Genomic DNA, 17,428 nt, shown 5'->3' with positions numbered 1-17,428 from the left:
AGCATCTTGACGGACGAACGTGTGGTGATCAAAAGGTGAAAGCAACACTACAAGGAACTCTTAGAACACTCTTAGGACACTTAGAGTACGTGCAGTAAGGGTCCAGACAGCGAAGAAGATGACGATGAGAACCAACTAGCCTTCACCTGGATCTGGATGTCAGTCAACAATTCCAGAACATTACAGCAGTTGGTAATGGTGGTATAGGAGTTGAACTTTCAAGACGGGTCCGGAAAAACTGGCCATCTGTCTGCACAGGCTGATAGTCAGTATTTGGGAAACTGAACAGCTACTGGAGGAACCTGGAGGAAGCAATAAGCTGGAGTGTGAGAACTTTCGAGCGATCTCATAAATGCCGCACTATGTTTTTCATATTGCTTTTCAATAATGACACCATGAATTGTCACAGGCTCGGTATAACTCATTAATGAGCATCATACGCGAAAAGGGTTCTAAAGCCTTCTAGGTTCTAGCGCAAAATCTACAAAAAAGAATGTTTCCTTTTAACTTTAATCTTCTGAAGTGAAGAACTTAAGACTTCTCTGTGATTAATGTATTTCAAAATTTACGGAAATGAAGTTTAAAAAAATCTATTATCTACTTATAACTTTCTAGATCATCTCAATTCAAGGCACTAGATAAAAATTTTGAATAATTTATTCAATTTTTTAATTTTTATTCTAACCTTGTTCTTTTTGTGTCCTCGTTTATTGTAAATCATCATTTCCATGCAAAAATTAGAAGACATTTTTAGTAAAATGAGCCATGACCATTCATGAAGTAGATGAAAAATAAAAGCATTTATTTGCAATCTTTTAATACATTTGAACCCGAAATAAACAATTTTAATTAATATTTAATCTTATATAAATAAAAATGAATTTCTGTCTGTCTGACCCTAATACGCAATCATGTATTTCTAGATAAACTGATACGGTTGATCAAGGCGACGATGGATCGGGTGATGTGTGTAGTTCCAGTTTCAGGCAAGCGCGCGCTCGCTCCGGCCCACTTTGTTGGTCTGCCGATTTCATCCATATTGAAATACTTAAATTTGGAATATTCGGATTATTTTGTGATTTCTCAGTGAAGTCTTGTGAAGTCAGTTTCTCTTAAATTGGGAGAAAATGAAATACATTTAAGAACACCGCGTTACCGTAAGTTATACAGCTTTTAGTCAGAGTGTATGTAATAAAGAGTGGCGACATGTGCCGCATTTGACAGGTCTCCTGCTCGTTTGGAACACGATTTTGTATGGGAATGACAGATGAATTCTGTTCCAATTCTGACAGTGTCGCCACTCTTATTTACATTCACTCTGCTTTTAGTTAGAAGCATAATAATTGGAAAAGTCGATTTTGTTTAGCTTCTGATGTCGCAATTAGATCACGAGTAGTGCGCATCATTAGCACAACCATGCGTCATGAAGCGCACAACTACTACATTGATGCAAATCGGCAATTCGATTCTGCATTCTAGAATTAGGTTTGGGAATTTAACTTTTCCCAATACTACTGATAAATCTCGGGTACTTATTCAAAAGGACGTATGTGATTTTGTAAACAAAGATTCCAACGTCGATTTGTCCAATCTGATGGCTCTCCCACGCAAACCGACACCACTAACAGGTAGCCGAAGGCTTCCCCTACCTGTCTGTGGTGATGGTTTGCGTGGGAGTGCTATCAGATTGGACAAATTGACGTTTGAATCTTTGTTTACAAAATCACATACGTCCTTTTGAATAAGTACCCGAGAAATGTCCAATGCACCGAGTTCATCATTGACGTTTGAGCGGTGCGCTGTTTACGAAGAATGAATACTTTTTCATTCATCGAGTTCATGCAAGTGTTCATTTTTAGTAAACAGCGCCCGTCTCAAACGTCATTGTGTTCATTCGGTGCATTGGACCATTAGGCAAGAGACAGCACATTAACGCCATCTTGCGCCACAAAAGGTGACTAGCGCCTAAAAACGATAGCCAAGGGGTGCAATAATTGCGAATTATTACACTAATTTTACAAGTTTTGAAAGATTGAATTACATTTTTCAAAATTTTATTTTAGAACTTAGATACCGTGCTGTGCCCCTATTCCAATCAGCGCCTAATTCCGTTCACGCAAGACAAAATAATAAATAATGAAGATTTTTTGTATAAAAATAACAGAAACATATTTTTATACTTTTCTTCGGTTATATATGCATGAAATGAAATGAAAAGCAGTGTCATTTTTAGCGATGAATAGTGAAAATTTCAACAAAATTTGTTGATCGTCACTACAGACGCCATTTTGACTGTTTTCATTAACCCACTTGCTAAGAACATCTGTCATAATACTCAAGCATTTTTAGGTGAAAATTTGCCCTTAATTTGAAACAAAACTGCATAACAAGATATAACAGGTAATATTGCAGTGTATTACCTAATCGTTGTCTGTATTTTGCCGATATAAAATGCTGAAAAGTGGAAAATATCTTGACCGGAATAAGGGTACATCTAAATCAACTCGTTCCATATTCCGTTCTATGAGTCTGGAGGATGGATTCCGAAAAATCCATTCGTGAGAATATAATCTATGAGTTAGGAAATGTACATCGTACATTAATGAAGCCATGAAGAATGATGAACATTAGAAATTCTATCCTGCAAGCAGTCAGACCGAAAGGAACTCCGTTCATAACTGTAGTTGTATTTCGCTTTAGTTTTCAAAAAATCTGCCTTTTGCTACATTTTTTTCTCTTATATATAAGCGAGCGTGAGAGTAAATCGTCGATTTCCCCTCTTGGGAAAAAAATGTTGCAAAAAGCAGTTTTTTTTAAACTTAAACGAAATACAACAAAATGAAGCATCCACCGGATATAATTATGTCTTCGCTATCGGATGATGTAGTTTTGAAACAAAAATACTTCCCCCATCCAGCTGGAGACTGCTTCTTCTCCTCGGTGGGTGGTTTTATTACTTGGGGGTGGTACGAGCACGTGGCTGTATGTCTCGTCAATGACTGGATGACAGTAATTTGAGCCTTAATGTAATGGTATCATGCCTAAAACGGCAGTGTGAGATTCATTACCTTTTTGCTGATAATCACGAACAATAATGTAGCCTGCATAATCTGTTATTCAGACACCCAAAACTTATACTGATGTTAGATTTCTCACATTTTCTGCATACATATTTATAGACAACTTAATACGATTTCTATTGCCTCGAAGTGGGGAATTTATTACAATTTTTCCTATCAATTAATCACAACACATACTTTTGTGTTGTGCTCTGGTTTCCTACAATAATCAACGCTTGAAATTATCGAAGAACTAGTCAGATGTATGTTTTCAAAAATATAGTTGCTTCAAAATATTAAAAATAATACACCATGTATTATAATTTGATAAATTTGGTTGAACTTAACACACTCCAGCGTCTATCATTATGTGATAGTCTATCAAACGAATCAACCAGTATATCGCATCGCAGCGTTTTTGTTCAACAGTTCTTCAAATTATGCAAACTAGAAATTTATGAATTAAAATAAAGTAACGCTTCGCCTTGAAACGAATTGTGTAAGATCAGATTTTACAGTTATTTTGTCTATGAATTATGTCGCGACCGGTTCACTATTAGTATCTGATTGACTCTCTTCCTTGGTTCCTTCCGTAGACTCACTCTTGATTTCTTCGTCTTTAACAACCGTACCATTTTCTTCGCCGGTCATTTCAGGGTTATTCTTTATATCTGAAAAGAAAATCGAAAATCGAGTGTTAATGAACTTTTCCAGAGTTGGAGCAACACACACGAGCTGCAAACAGCTTTTAAAGTAATGGGCGATATGCAAAAGTGCGTGATCGGGTGGTGACCGATCAATGAGAGAATGTGCATGTTGAGAATTGAAGGCCAGCTCTTCAATTTTATCATAATCAACGTCCACAACCCACACTCTAAAAGCATCGATGATAGGGACCGCCCAAGCCATGACGTCAAAATCATCAAAGGAGATTTGAACGCTCAGGTTGGTCAGGAGGATAAATTTAGACCAACTATTGGGGTATTCAGCGGCTGACGAACAAAAACATCCTACAACTTATTGATGCAGCGAACTCCAAGAATATTCGTGCTCCTACAGAATACGTAGCACTTACTTTCCACAGCCTTCAGGATCGGTACACATGGAAATCACCACTGCAGATAGAATTTCTCCTCTGACATTATCGACGTCAGAAGCTATCCTGGGGCTAACATCGACTCTGACCTCTATCTGGTGATGGTTAAACTGCGTCTAGCTATCATCAACAATGGTGGTCCTGGCAGCCGCCTCGGTACGACCTACAGCGACTGAAACCTGATGTCGCCATTGCTTACGTATATCTAGGCGCAGCTTCTCTAGAGGATGGCTGGAGAGATATTCAATCCGGTGGCGGCAGCACTACGCTATGATTTCATAGTTGACGTATCAACCATTCGAAATTTCAGCGAATTTGACTTATTACGCATTTACTAGGGCAATTCAACCGCTGCAACATCGATACGTTGCTTGTTCCAAGCCTCATTTAAGTGCTTACGGATTGAAATATTTCAAATTTGCAATGTTTGTCCCTAAATTATTCGAAATAGATGCGAAAGTGCAATGGTTGTTACGTCAACTATGAAATCATGGGCAGTACGAAGAGCACCTAAATGGCGATGTGGCAGACAACGGTGGCGGTATGGTAATGAACCTGGGAGCACGCGCGCAGGACATACGACTTCCGGAAATACTGGAGGAGATCGGCCGGCTAAAAAACAACAAAGCCCTGGAGTTGACCAACTACCAGGAGAGCTGTCTAAACACGGTGGTGAGGCACTGGCTAGAGCGCTGCACTGGGTAATTACCAAGGTTTGGGAGGATGAGCTTCTCCCGCAGGAGTGGAAGGTGTCGTGTGTCCCATCTACAAAAAAAGGCGACAAGCTGGATTGTAGCAACTACTTCGCAATCACATTCCATTCCGCCGCCTACAAAGTACTTTCCCAAATTTTATGCCGCCGATTAGGACACCCTAATCGACGAAAGGCTGAATACTCATAGGGCTGTGTTAATGCGATGAATTTCTTCATATCTCGAGATCTAATCAGAAAAATCAATTTTAGGCGAAACAAGGTTCGTTCGGTCCGCTAGTAATGAATAATGAATAAAGAATAAAGGATGAAAGATGAAGAATAATTAATAAAGAACAAATAATAAGGAATAAAGAATGAAGAATAAAGAATAGATAATGAAAAATAAGGAATAAAGAGTAAAGAATAGAGAATGAAGATTAAAACACAGAGAAGCACAGAGAAGAAGGAAGAAGAGGTAAAATTTAAAAACGAAAAAGAAAGAAGTAGGAAAAAGGAAGGAAGAAGACGAAAGAAGGACAAAAGATGAAAATTGAAAAAGGAACATGGAAGGAAAAGAAGTAAAGAGGAAGAAAAATATAGAAGAAGGATTAATGACGAAGGAAGAAGTAATAATGATGAAGGAAGAAGAAACGTAGAAGACAGAAAGAAGGAGAAAGATGGAAAAAAGAGAAGGAAGAAAGTGAGGAAGGTAAGGTAAGGAAGGAAGTAAGAATGCAAAAGGGAAAAAAAGAAAGGAAAATGAAGGAAGAAGAAAGGACGGAAGATGGAAGAAAGAAAAATGAAGGAACAAGGGACAAGGAAGAAACGATGAAAGAAAGAAGAAGGAAAAAAGAAGAACGACGAACGAATAACGTAGAAGGAAGAAATAATGGAGAAAAAAGAACAAGAAGAATGTAGAAGAAATAAGACAGAAAGGAAGAAGGTAGAAGAAAGAAAAAACAAGCAAAAGGAAGAAAAAACAAGGAAAAGGAAGAATGGAGAAAGAAGAACAAAAAATTAATTAGGAAGATGAAAGAAGGAAGAAGATAGGCAGCATTAGAAAATAAGCACAAGTAAGGATGAAAAAAGAAGCAAGAACTATGGGGGAAGAACTAAGAAGAAGGTAGGACGAAGAAGGAAGAAAGAAAAAGGAAGCGCTGAAAAAGAAATAAAAAAAAAGAAGTCGAAAAAGGGAAAAATGAAGGAATAAGTAAAACAGAAATAAAAAAATAGAAGAAAAAGAGAAGAATAAAAAATAAAAAAATAAGGTAGTATTCTTGACAAGAATTAAAAACCAAATGCAAGAACCAAGCATTGCATAGCATAGTTACGGTGTACTTCGTAGATTGGACACTAGTGATACTTATGTTTTTCTTTTGAAATCCTTATTCAGATTGCTATCAGAAATCAAGGTAAGAACCAAGAACAATAAAGTTTTGTTCCTTTCTATGTTACCACCAAATTTCTTGTGCTGTACAGACTAAAAAATGATAATTGACCTCTCCCGTCATTTGTATTCGATCAATCGATTCTTTATTTCATTTAACTTCAACTTTCCAAAAGAACCCGTACTTTTTGACGCCTCAAGTGTTTTTAAAATTTAAAACAAAAAATTAAAAAAGTGCAGTTTTTCAAGATTGGCTTTACATTTGCCCGACTTTGAACGAACATCGGGTGAATTTTTCAGACCGGTTACACGTGCAGCACTTTTTCGAGTTTTGCTTTCGATTTTTAAAATAGTAAGATAAAGAGGCTGCACTCATAACAAAGAGATGCAGTGTCAAAATTGGGACGGCGCGCTTGCTGTCAAATTAGTTGTTCCGATCGAGCACAAGGTTTTTAAACAAAAATCGAAAAGTTGATATTTCGAGCTGAGTCGATCGGTATATAGGGGACCAGGGGGCATTATGAACACCCGGGGCAGATTGGACACCCCCAATATTCTTGTTAATTCAATCATTTTTCTACTTTCAATGCAGCGAACTTTATAATCCTTTTATAAACAACTAATTTATAGCGTAGAAGTCATTGTTTTATCTTCTTAGTGCATAAATTTGACAAAAAAGTTAGAATGCCTTCCTCATTTGGAAATATAACCTCAAAAATTATAAGTTTCACCTCCCATAAAATAAGCTTTACTTTACCATAAAAGATGATTTCTCAATTATTGGTCATCCCATAGCAAAATTCTGTTAGGGGTGATCGGGGCAATATGGGCCACCTAAGGAAATCGTTCCGAAAAGCGCTGAAAAGCTCAAAAATCATCGTTCAAATGTAGTTGACTTATACTAGAGAATGTTACCTTTCATATAACGTCGATGAATGACGAAAAATGCGTTTGAAAATTGTCGGAATGTACTTTTGAAAATGTATTGATTTACGGGGCAATAGCAGCCACCATTTGGGGCAGTATGGGCCACCCATCCAAAACATTTATTTAGGCGAAAAAAGTATCGTAATATGGAAGAATATGATATTCTTACAACAGTTGAGAGTATTCCATACTAAATAAAATTAAAAAACCGCACAACAGCGGACTGAACCGATTTGCCACTCTTCACCGTTTGAACAGCCACATTTCAATTGGTCAATGGTCATTTTTTTCTGTTTCAATCGCAGTAATGCGCTGTTGTAATTTTTCCGTAATGAATCTTACATATATGATAATATTCTTGTATTTAACTACTGAAATTTTAACTTGTGCGCATTTTAAGGCCTGATATCTGGCTCTGTGCAGGTATGCTCCATAGAGACTGGTTTTGGGAAAAAAAAGTTTTATGATAAATTCAGATTTGTATCAATACAAACATGTGTGCACAATATTCAATTTTAATATATCTTTGGATTGTGGTGTATTTTTAACCTGTATTTTAATCAGTTTTGTGTCAAAACCTTATTTATAAACTTCAAATCTTATAATAATTTTGCCTATGCAGCGAAAATTTACATTTTCAAGTGTATTTTCATGTTTGAATTGAATTTTAATGCCATTCTCGTTGAAGCGTTGGACGCGCGCGCGTGTGTTATTTTTCGAAGGTGAATTTTCAAGTGAATTTAATATAAATTACCGGAGAATATATCACGACTAGTGACTTTTACAAGCTATTTGTACGGAGTAGTGAAAAGTATAAACGGAAAACCCTACTTGAAAGGAGAAGAACTTGAATTTAGTGACTACAAGCCGAAAAGGCGAAAAGGACGCCATAATTTCAGTGAGGTCAAATACAACAGAAAAGAAAATGGCGGAGTCGAAGAGAGAAAACACATAAAGTGAAAATGTCGGTCATCACAGTTAACACCAGGCCTCCCTGGAGGCAGCGAACATGGAATAATACATAACCTCAATATGGAAAACCAATCACAGTCAAAGCCGAAAACGAATTACCAGTACGAGCAAGCGGATCAAGGACCATACCGAGTGATGGTAGAACTCATCGATACGCAAAATGGAAATATCAGAATCAACAAGCTAACCCTGGCCAACGTACTACGGAAAATGATCGCTTACAAGGCACACATCTTGGATATGAAAAATATCGGCCGTAACAAAGTTATGGTATACATGAACAACTTCCAACTGGCAAACCGCCTTACAAGTGACGAAAACCTCAAGGAGAAGAACTACCGTGCATACATTCCAAGACATCTAATCTCGGTGACTGGAGTGATCGGTGGAATCCCTATGGACATAACAGAAGAAGACATAATGGAAGACATACTATGCGAATATCCAGTCATGCAGGTATATCGGATGAATCGATTCGTCAATAACCAAAAAGAACCAACACAAAGGATGAGTGTTACCTTCAGAGCCGCCAAACTGCCGGAGGAAATAAAAATCTTCCATTGCAAGCTCAGAGTGAGACCATTCATCAAGAAAGCGGTATTATGTTTGAAGTGCCTACGCTACAATCACAAGCAGGAAAACTGTAAGGGAAAACGCCGATGCCAGAAATGCTCAAGGATGCACGAAAACGAAGAGGATTTCGAAAACTGTGACAACCCACAACGTTGCTTACACTGTCGGAAAGAACACAAAACATCAGACCTAACATGTCCAGAACGCAGTCGACAAAACAACATCCAAGCCATCCTCGCAAGAACTAGTCTGACATCAATCGAAGTCGTCGAAAAATTCCCGATTCATACGCAAAACTACTACGAACCTTTGGTTCAATCCGCACAGGACCCTACATCAGCAGAAACGTTTGCCGATGTTATGTCTCGACAATACAAACCGGCAACCGGAATCCAACGACGGAAGCGGGAAGGGGCCAGCCCAAGCTCAAACAACATCGGAGAACAAGTAGACATCTACAGAGAGAAGAAGCAGAAGGTAGCAGAAGGACAACAAACTGGAGTCGCCCTCTTCAACAAATACCAAACTACCGAGGCAGAGAGATGGAAAGATCAACTACGTCAAGCACAAAAACGAAAAATCAACAAGAAAACAGCCAACAGCCCACTCCCCATCGTCGAGCAGCAGATTTCCGGCGATCGCGAACGGCACAGAAAAGAAGAGTTCTCGAAGTTCGTCTCGAACATGATAGACAAAGGTAAGATCAATGCTAACAGTTTGGAAATAAATAAATTTAACTAAACCATAAAATAACAAAAATAAACAACGTAAGGAAATGAAAATTTTGCAGTCAAATGTACAAAGTTTTAGGAAGAACAAGGAAGAAATTTTTAGGGTACTAAATAAGGAAAACTATGATGTAGCCATCTTGTCAGAGATGTGGTGCAAAGTAGAGGAAGAGACATCGAGAGCATACAACGTAAGCGGATACCATAAAATAATAGTCAGCAGACCAGATGGCTATGGCGGAATAGGCATCTACATACGAAACCACTACAATTATCAACAAATACAGATCACCAGTCAATCCGACCAAATCCAGGTAGTAGCAGCTAAAATCCTAAGGATAAACACGGTGGTAGCAGGGATCTATGTGGCACCATCGATTACGACAACCGACTTCGAAACCAACATACACGCAATCATCATGCAATTGAGTGCACACGCGAAGGTCATATTCGGAGGAGACGTAAATTGTCACCACAATGCTTGGGGAGATCGCAGAAACGATGCTAAAGGATCAATACTAGTGGACCACATCAACGGATCCAACTTGGTAATAATGAACACCGGAGAAAAGACATTTGTACCACTAGATGCCGGTAGACAACCCACCGCCATCGACATAACTTGCTGTTCGGCGGAGATGTTTGGTGAACTCAACTGGAAAGTCAAGCCGGAGTCGATTGAGGAAGTGAACACCAACTCATAGAAATCGTTGGAAACTCAGAAGTCAGACAAACAAAATTCTTTGTAAATCACAAAAGATGAACGAAGAAATCACGAAGCTAGACAGCGAAAACATCCATAACATCAGCGAGTTGCAAATTAAAGTCAATAGCAGTTACCAAAATTGTAGGATGAAAAGCAGACACACACCGAAAATCTGGTGGAACGAGAGTGTAGAAGAAGCATGGCGCAACAAAATGGAAGCTTTAAAAAGATTGAATGTCAACAGCACCATTGAAAACGCAATCATGGTGAGAAAAACGGGAGCAGTTTTTTCAAGACGGAAAAAGTTGGAAATTAGACAAAAAAATGGAAGAATTAGCAACATCTATCGACCCTCAGACAAGTTCAGCAGTGATATGGGATAGAATAGGAAGAATTATCGGAAAAAGGAGCAATCGCATAGTCAACAACCCCGTTCAGGAAGACATACAACTTGCGGAGAAGTTCTTCGATGTCCATTTCGGTAAAAACGACGTGGATCTTGAAGTGCCACTAACATTCGGACCGCTGTGTCAATACAATCTTCTGGACCGTGAAAAATGGCATAGAATCTTGAGCAAAAAGAACGACAAGTCGGCCCCATCGAACGATAAAATTACCTACAACATGTTAAAACAGCTGAAACCGGATGTGACTAACATGATCATCAGACAAATCAACGATATGTTCATCGCCGGTGCTTTGACACACTCTCTCAAGGAAATTCGAGTAGTAGCAATTCCAAAGCATGGCAAAGACCAATCGACAATCGAGGGCAAACGACCAATATCGTTGGTGCCCACTATAACAAAAATTATCAACAGTGCGGTACTGGAAAAAATACAGACACACCTACACAAACACAGCAACATACCGGATCTCTCCTTTGGATTCCGCAAAAACATGTCAACGTCAACATGCCTAAACTTTGTAGTGAACACGATCAAACAGAACAAAAGAAACAGTCTAGTAACAGCTACGGTATTCATCGACTTAACCAACGCGTACAACTCAGTCAAAACAGACACACTCGAAGCTATAATGTACCAAAAACAACTTCCACGTGAACTGGTCACGTGGGTGATATCCTTCATGAAAAACAGGAAAGTAACCATGCAAGTTGGAAAACAAACAGTTTCAAGAATGGTGAGCAATGGACTTCCCCAAGGGGATGTAATGTCACCAGTACTGTTCAACATTTATACTACTGACCTCCATGAACTGACCAACGGCGAGAATATTCTTGTCCAGTTCGCAGACGATTTTTCCTTGATAGTGGCCGGGAACAATGTGGAAGACGTGAAACACAAAACACAACAGGCTCTTGACAAATTCGTTGTGCTTACGAAACGACTATCTTTGGAGATTAATCCGACAAAAACCAAAATTGTCCTATTCCATGGGGGCAAACAAACATTTGAAGTTAAATTGAACGGAGTTACGGTGGATATCGTAAAAAGTCACAAATATCTGGGCACGATAATCGATCGGTTTCTCAGTTTTGACGAACAAACAAGAACGATGAAAAGAAAAATAGATGAGCGTCTGAAAATGATTAAAGTCTTAACAAGCGTGAAATACGGAGGACACCCACAAACCATGAACATGATCTTCACAGCTCTAATTAGGAATTATGTCGAATACGGTTGCTCACTAACGAACAATGCCTGCAAAACGAACAAACAGATACTCCAAGTAGCAATCAACAGCTGCCTGAGGAAAGTGACGGGATGCAGTAAGACAACACCGCTAAACACACTGTTGGCTATAGCAGCACAAGAACCGTTAGATATTCGAACGAAATACGCAACAACGAAGGAAATTGCCAAAAGCGTGGCATTTAGAAATCCAGTCTACAAACAACTCAACTTGCTGGAAGCGGACAATCTGGACAGGGACAAATTGTCATATACTGAAAAAATCTACATAGAAAACAGTTCAGTCTTTGACGATATCAGCCCAGTAGTCTTTGAAGATATCACCAGGACTAAAGTAAAAGTGAATACAAACATTGGAATGAAGTTTAGAAAAGAAAACACAGATCCGAGGGTCATGAAACAAATGGTCCTTTGTCTATTAAACGGAAAATATAGAAACCATACCAAGGTTTACACTGACGCATCAAAGAATGGCCACATCTGTGGTGTGGGAGTATACATGGAAGCGGGAAATCGAAGATTGGCACTTAAATTGAAACACGAAACATCAATAATGACAGCAGAAATTGTGGCGATAAGCATTGCGATCAAAGAGATATTGAAGACTAATTTACGAGGTATCGTAATACTAACGGACTCGTTATCTTCTTGTCTGATGCTGGAAAATAATCAGGACAACGAATGGAGAAGCAGCATGATAAACGAAATACTCCGAGAATGCTTATCACGAAATATCGTGGTACAATGGATCCCCAGCCACATAAATCTAGAAGGAAACGATATAGCAGATTATCTTGCGAAAAAAGGAACAGAACAAACGAACGCAATCGAACATCACATACTGCTTAAAGATGCATATCTGTACTTCCGCAACCAGAAGGATGAGAAAGCGAATCAGTGGTATAAAGAGTATGCCTTGGAAAAAGGGAAAACCTTCTATGCACTCGAACAATCTTTTCCGGAAAAACCATGGTACCACAAAAAACAACTCGACAACTTCGAAACACGAACTCTAAACCGACTAATGGCCGGACACGACTTCAGCAAGTTCTGGTTGCACAAGATGAAAGAAGATGATCCAAACTGCGAAATCTGCGATGTTCCGGAGACAGCGGAACATATTATCCTGCATTGTGTGCGTTTCGGCCACACTAGAATGCAATTCGAATTTGACTGCAAATATAAAACTTAACGGAACTATTCCTTACAAAAATGTAAATACTTTCAAAGAAGTCGTAACATTCCTTAAACAAACTAAAAGTAAAATATAAATAAATAAACAAAACTCCAAACTTGACAATTAAAAGCATTGAAAACTATTGAAACGATGTGAAACGGTACGCTGGGACTCATCATCCATCAGGCGTAACGTCAACAAGGGGTGGGCTGTCACTGCCAGAGCAACACAAAACAACATCAAAACAGCTGGATTTATGGTCACTGTCACCAATCCAAAAGTGGAATTACCACAATAGAAGAGAAGAAGAAGAAGAAGAATTTTAATGCTGTTTTCACGTTGATGCATATGTGGAGCATTCTCTTAAAGATCGTATTACTTATACATGATAGAACTTGTCAATAAGCTCAAAATGAGGGTGGCTCATATTGCCCCGTATGTTCATATTGCCCCTACTGCCCCTATTTACAGTGCTCTGGCATGTATTTCAAGACAAAATTTTCAAAACGACTTATCTGCTTTTGTAAACAAAGATACAAACGACGATTTGACGAATCTGATAGCTCTCCCACGCAAATCAACACCACCAATAGGTAGCTGAAGCTTTCCGCTACCTGCTGATGGTGTTGGTTTGCGTGGGAGAGCTATCAGATTCGTCAAATCGTCGTTTGAATCTTTGTTTACAAAAGCAGATAAGTCGTTTTGAAAATTTTGTCTTGATTTGTTTCCTTGATTTTTAGAAAATTTCCAACAGTTTTAAAATATGTTCACCTGTTGGGGCAAACTGAACACTCTATATGGGGGTAGAACTGACACCTTAAAAATTAAAAACATAACCTCAAACTCATCGAACTAGGCTTTCATATCGTGTTATTTTCGTGTTATCATGGTGCGGAATTATAATTCGCTATAAAAGTTCCAGTACATGACATATATACCATAGAAGTCGCTAAAAGTTCATCAAAAAAGGAAGTGTTTTGTATAGATTTGGAAATCTCGTTGGCAAGTTGATCGGTACAACCCATTGGAAGGATTGGCAATGCCAGTAAGGTGGATAAAAGCGAGGATAAAAGCATGCATAGATTATGCAATGCTTAGAGGAGAGACGATTGGGAAGGGGTCTTGCAATAATTGTGAGGATCCATGTAAACAAAATCATATGCTTCATACAAAAAGTTCGACATACATGTATGAGGCCGGCTGAGAGTGGCAAATTTTTGCGTTACGTAATCAATCTTCTTCTATTCACCATGGATTTAAAATAGAAAACGACCATATGTGACCTCGCTTAAGAAGCGGGAAACAGATTTTCGAATGTTGATGATCCAAACACAATTTTAGGTGTCTCATACAAAAAAATGACAGGAAGATGGACAATTGAGTAATATTTTTGTTGGATGATCCATAAAATAGGTTACGATGGCATATAATTACGAGTAAGATAATTTTCTTCATATTTTATAAGGGTGTCCATACTGCCCCATGGGGGTGTCCAATCTGCCCCGCTACCTTCCCGAGAGTAGTGAAAATTAACTATTACAAAATCGTCCTATTTGATTGAAATTGCCTTATTTTCAATACGATTCAAAACAGAGCTGGTAGTCAACGAGTAGTAGTATCATGTAATTGCTAGAAATCCGAATTATATTCAATTTAAATTCCCTAATATTGATTAAAACCTTAGGGTGTCCATATTGCCCCTTGTTCCCCTAACACTATAGGTCTCTGGGCCTTCTATAAAAAAATCATTTTTGGAGTAATCCTAAAGCCTTTCGGTACAACTTTGTTGTACGAGAAATGCAAGTAAGCTAGGTTTAAATACTGCGCAACCAAATACCGCCAAATTATATATATATATATGTATATATATATATATATATATATAACTCATTTCACCGTATTCGGTAAATTTTACCGAAATCTCAACAGCTGAACTGTTCGGTAATTTATTTTACAGATTTTTTGTAATTTTTTCCATTGCTCAACTGTCAAAATCACCGAAAATCGGTAAAATTATTTACCGAAAAGTTCTGCTGTTGAGATTTCGGTAAAATTTTACCGAATTCGGCGATTTATTTTAAGTGTGTATATATATATATATATATATATATATATATATGTACCGCAAAATGCTACAGACCGCAAAACGATTTACCGCGGAATGTTTTACCGCGAAAAGTCGGAAAACCGGGCGGACCAAGTAAAATATGATTTGACGTGCGTGGGGCACAATCGAGAATGGAGAGATGTGGCCTTGAACCGTGTATTGTGGCGTCGAATTATTGATTTAGTGCTATCTGTTTAGATGTGAGCTAAATAAATGGAAACAAAAATTAGGTAATTTTTTACCACGGGAGTAAAGGCAAACTATTTCGACCCCATTTACTCTAATTCGACTTTCCGTGCGCAAGTACCATGAAATTGGGTGGATTGAACTCACTATATTGGGAAGATTATTTCTTCCGTACACCTGCATAATTCTTGCAACTATTTATGTCGCACTACCAAACCGATTTCCCTACGATAAACAACACACCGCAAGTATCCTCACCACTCATAACAATTGTAACGATAAATTGATGTCTTCGTTCATCAAGAGCATGATTATTGGTACGACTTTCTTGAGTTGCTCATATCGCCTCGACCGCTATGTTTTTCGAGGAATGGTACTTTTACTATCAACATGCATATCAGAGACTTTGTCTGGGAATCCCTGCAATTTTCTCGGAACCCCTGCTCATTCAAGCATTTTCGTGTTAGTCTCATGATATACAAATGCAAAAAAGGTAACACGGTTTAGAAAACTTTAAACTACGCAGTAATGCGGTAAAGTTCCTTCAGAGAATGTACTGCCAACGAAGTAAAAAATGATGCAAAAAAATAATAATAATGATAATAGGGGGAAAGACGGCTTTGGCAGGTTTCGTTCTATTATTGGCAGGGGGTTTTTTGTCGACCAAATTTTATGAAATTTGGCCACAATATTCTTTGATATGCAAAGCCGTCATTCCCCCTATATAAACATAAACTATCTTTTCCATTCTTGCTAGGTAGGGTATGATGGGGCAAGATGGGTCGCTTAAGGCGAACCCTGAATATCTCAAAACAGAAACATTTTAATTCAACTTTTAAACATGGATCTATAAAAATAGCTCAAAATCTGTAAGCCAGGGGTATGAAATAACAAAAACTCCACTTTTTATTCCATTGCGAGTCATTAAAGTAGAGGTCTATTTTTCTGTCAATCAAAAAATGGCGGGGTAAGATGGGTCAAACAGCGGGGCAAGATGGGACACTTTTAAATACTGCAATTAATATTGTTTTTATTCTCAATATTCAATTACACACAGATATATAGCTTTATTGCCAATGATTATCATTATATATAAAAATGAAATGGTCTGTGTTCGTATCCGCATAACTCGAAAACGGCTGGATGGATTTTTTTCATTTCTTCAGCAGAAACATTCGTTACCGTTTCCGACGGGTTTAAATAATATTTCCTCATGCGAAAATTACGCGTAAGGTTGTGCAAATCGTGAAAAACTAAAATTAGGATTCGTAAGGAAATTTCACATGGGAATTTTCGCCTACTACGCAGGACAACGTCTGCCGGGTCGACTAGTATTGAATAAAAATTAATTTTTAAGCCTTGGATGAAGAAATGGCTCTACATTTAAAAATGTCTCCAAATTTTTATGATAACAAGCCGCCCAAGTATAGCTTTCTTAAAAACAAAAAATAGACATTTTCAATAAACAAATTAACATCATTATGTCAAAAGTAACCTTAAAATGATTAATCCAGCAATGGAAAATATGTTTTGAATACGAACTATGCCCTTCAGTATGTGCTGACCCATCCTGCCCCATTTGTAAGTTCATGTTAGAATGTCTAATTTTCGATCAAATTTATTTATTTCAACGCAGTTAGTATAACATCACCTACATTACTTATAATACGTTCACTATGTTACTAAAAATGTTTAAATTTTACATTGCTCGACGAGATTACACGTTTTATAGAAAGTGTGTTTCGCTTAAGAAACAATGCTGAAAAATATTTTACCATGCCATACTCTACCAAAATAAAATTTTATCATCAAATCGAGTGATAATAAAGTAGAACCAAATTATTCCTCCTACAAAGTCATAATCTCCACATTAAAATGTACACGATGCTCAAAAACGGCCCTGACCCATCTTACCCCGTGACCCATCTTGCCCCGCCTAACCCTACCAATAAAAATAATTGACTTCATAATTACCTGCTTCATCCACCAGGAGGAAAAGTTCTTCTTGGCTCAAATTTCTCGTGACTTGTTCGAACTTGCTCAATTCTTCGCAGAAAATCTCCCAGAAGGAAGAAGCTCCCTCGGAAACCGGAAACATGTTCTAACGAAAGGAAACCATTTTAGTATACGTTAAACGACTAGTACTTTTCTTCATACATAC

General features: G+C 38.0%; 1 protein-coding gene across 2 annotated transcripts in view; it reads right to left on the bottom strand.

Moving 5' to 3' along the window:
- Positions 1 to 3,188: 3,188 nt before the first annotated feature.
- LOC134211997 (PC4 and SFRS1-interacting protein-like) overlaps positions 3,189 to 17,428 on the bottom strand; it is a 63,566-nt gene continuing 49,326 nt past the window's right edge. For both annotated transcript variants that reach the window (XM_062689453.1, XM_062689452.1), the window contains 2 exons: positions 17,242 to 17,368; positions 3,189 to 3,730 (listed from right to left, as the gene is read on the bottom strand). In XM_062689453.1, the coding sequence (XP_062545437.1) occupies positions 3,594 to 3,730; positions 17,242 to 17,368 (264 nt within the window). In that variant the 3' untranslated portion in view covers positions 3,189 to 3,593. The remainder of the gene's footprint in view (positions 3,731 to 17,241; positions 17,369 to 17,428) is intronic.

The sequence above is a fragment of the Armigeres subalbatus genome, chromosome 2 (genome assembly GCF_024139115.2).
Source record: "Armigeres subalbatus isolate Guangzhou_Male chromosome 2, GZ_Asu_2, whole genome shotgun sequence".
NCBI classification, from domain to species: Eukaryota; Metazoa; Arthropoda; class Insecta; order Diptera; family Culicidae; genus Armigeres; species Armigeres subalbatus.
Note: the sequence above shows the minus strand (reverse complement) of the source record. Positions and strands in the feature narration are given on the sequence as shown.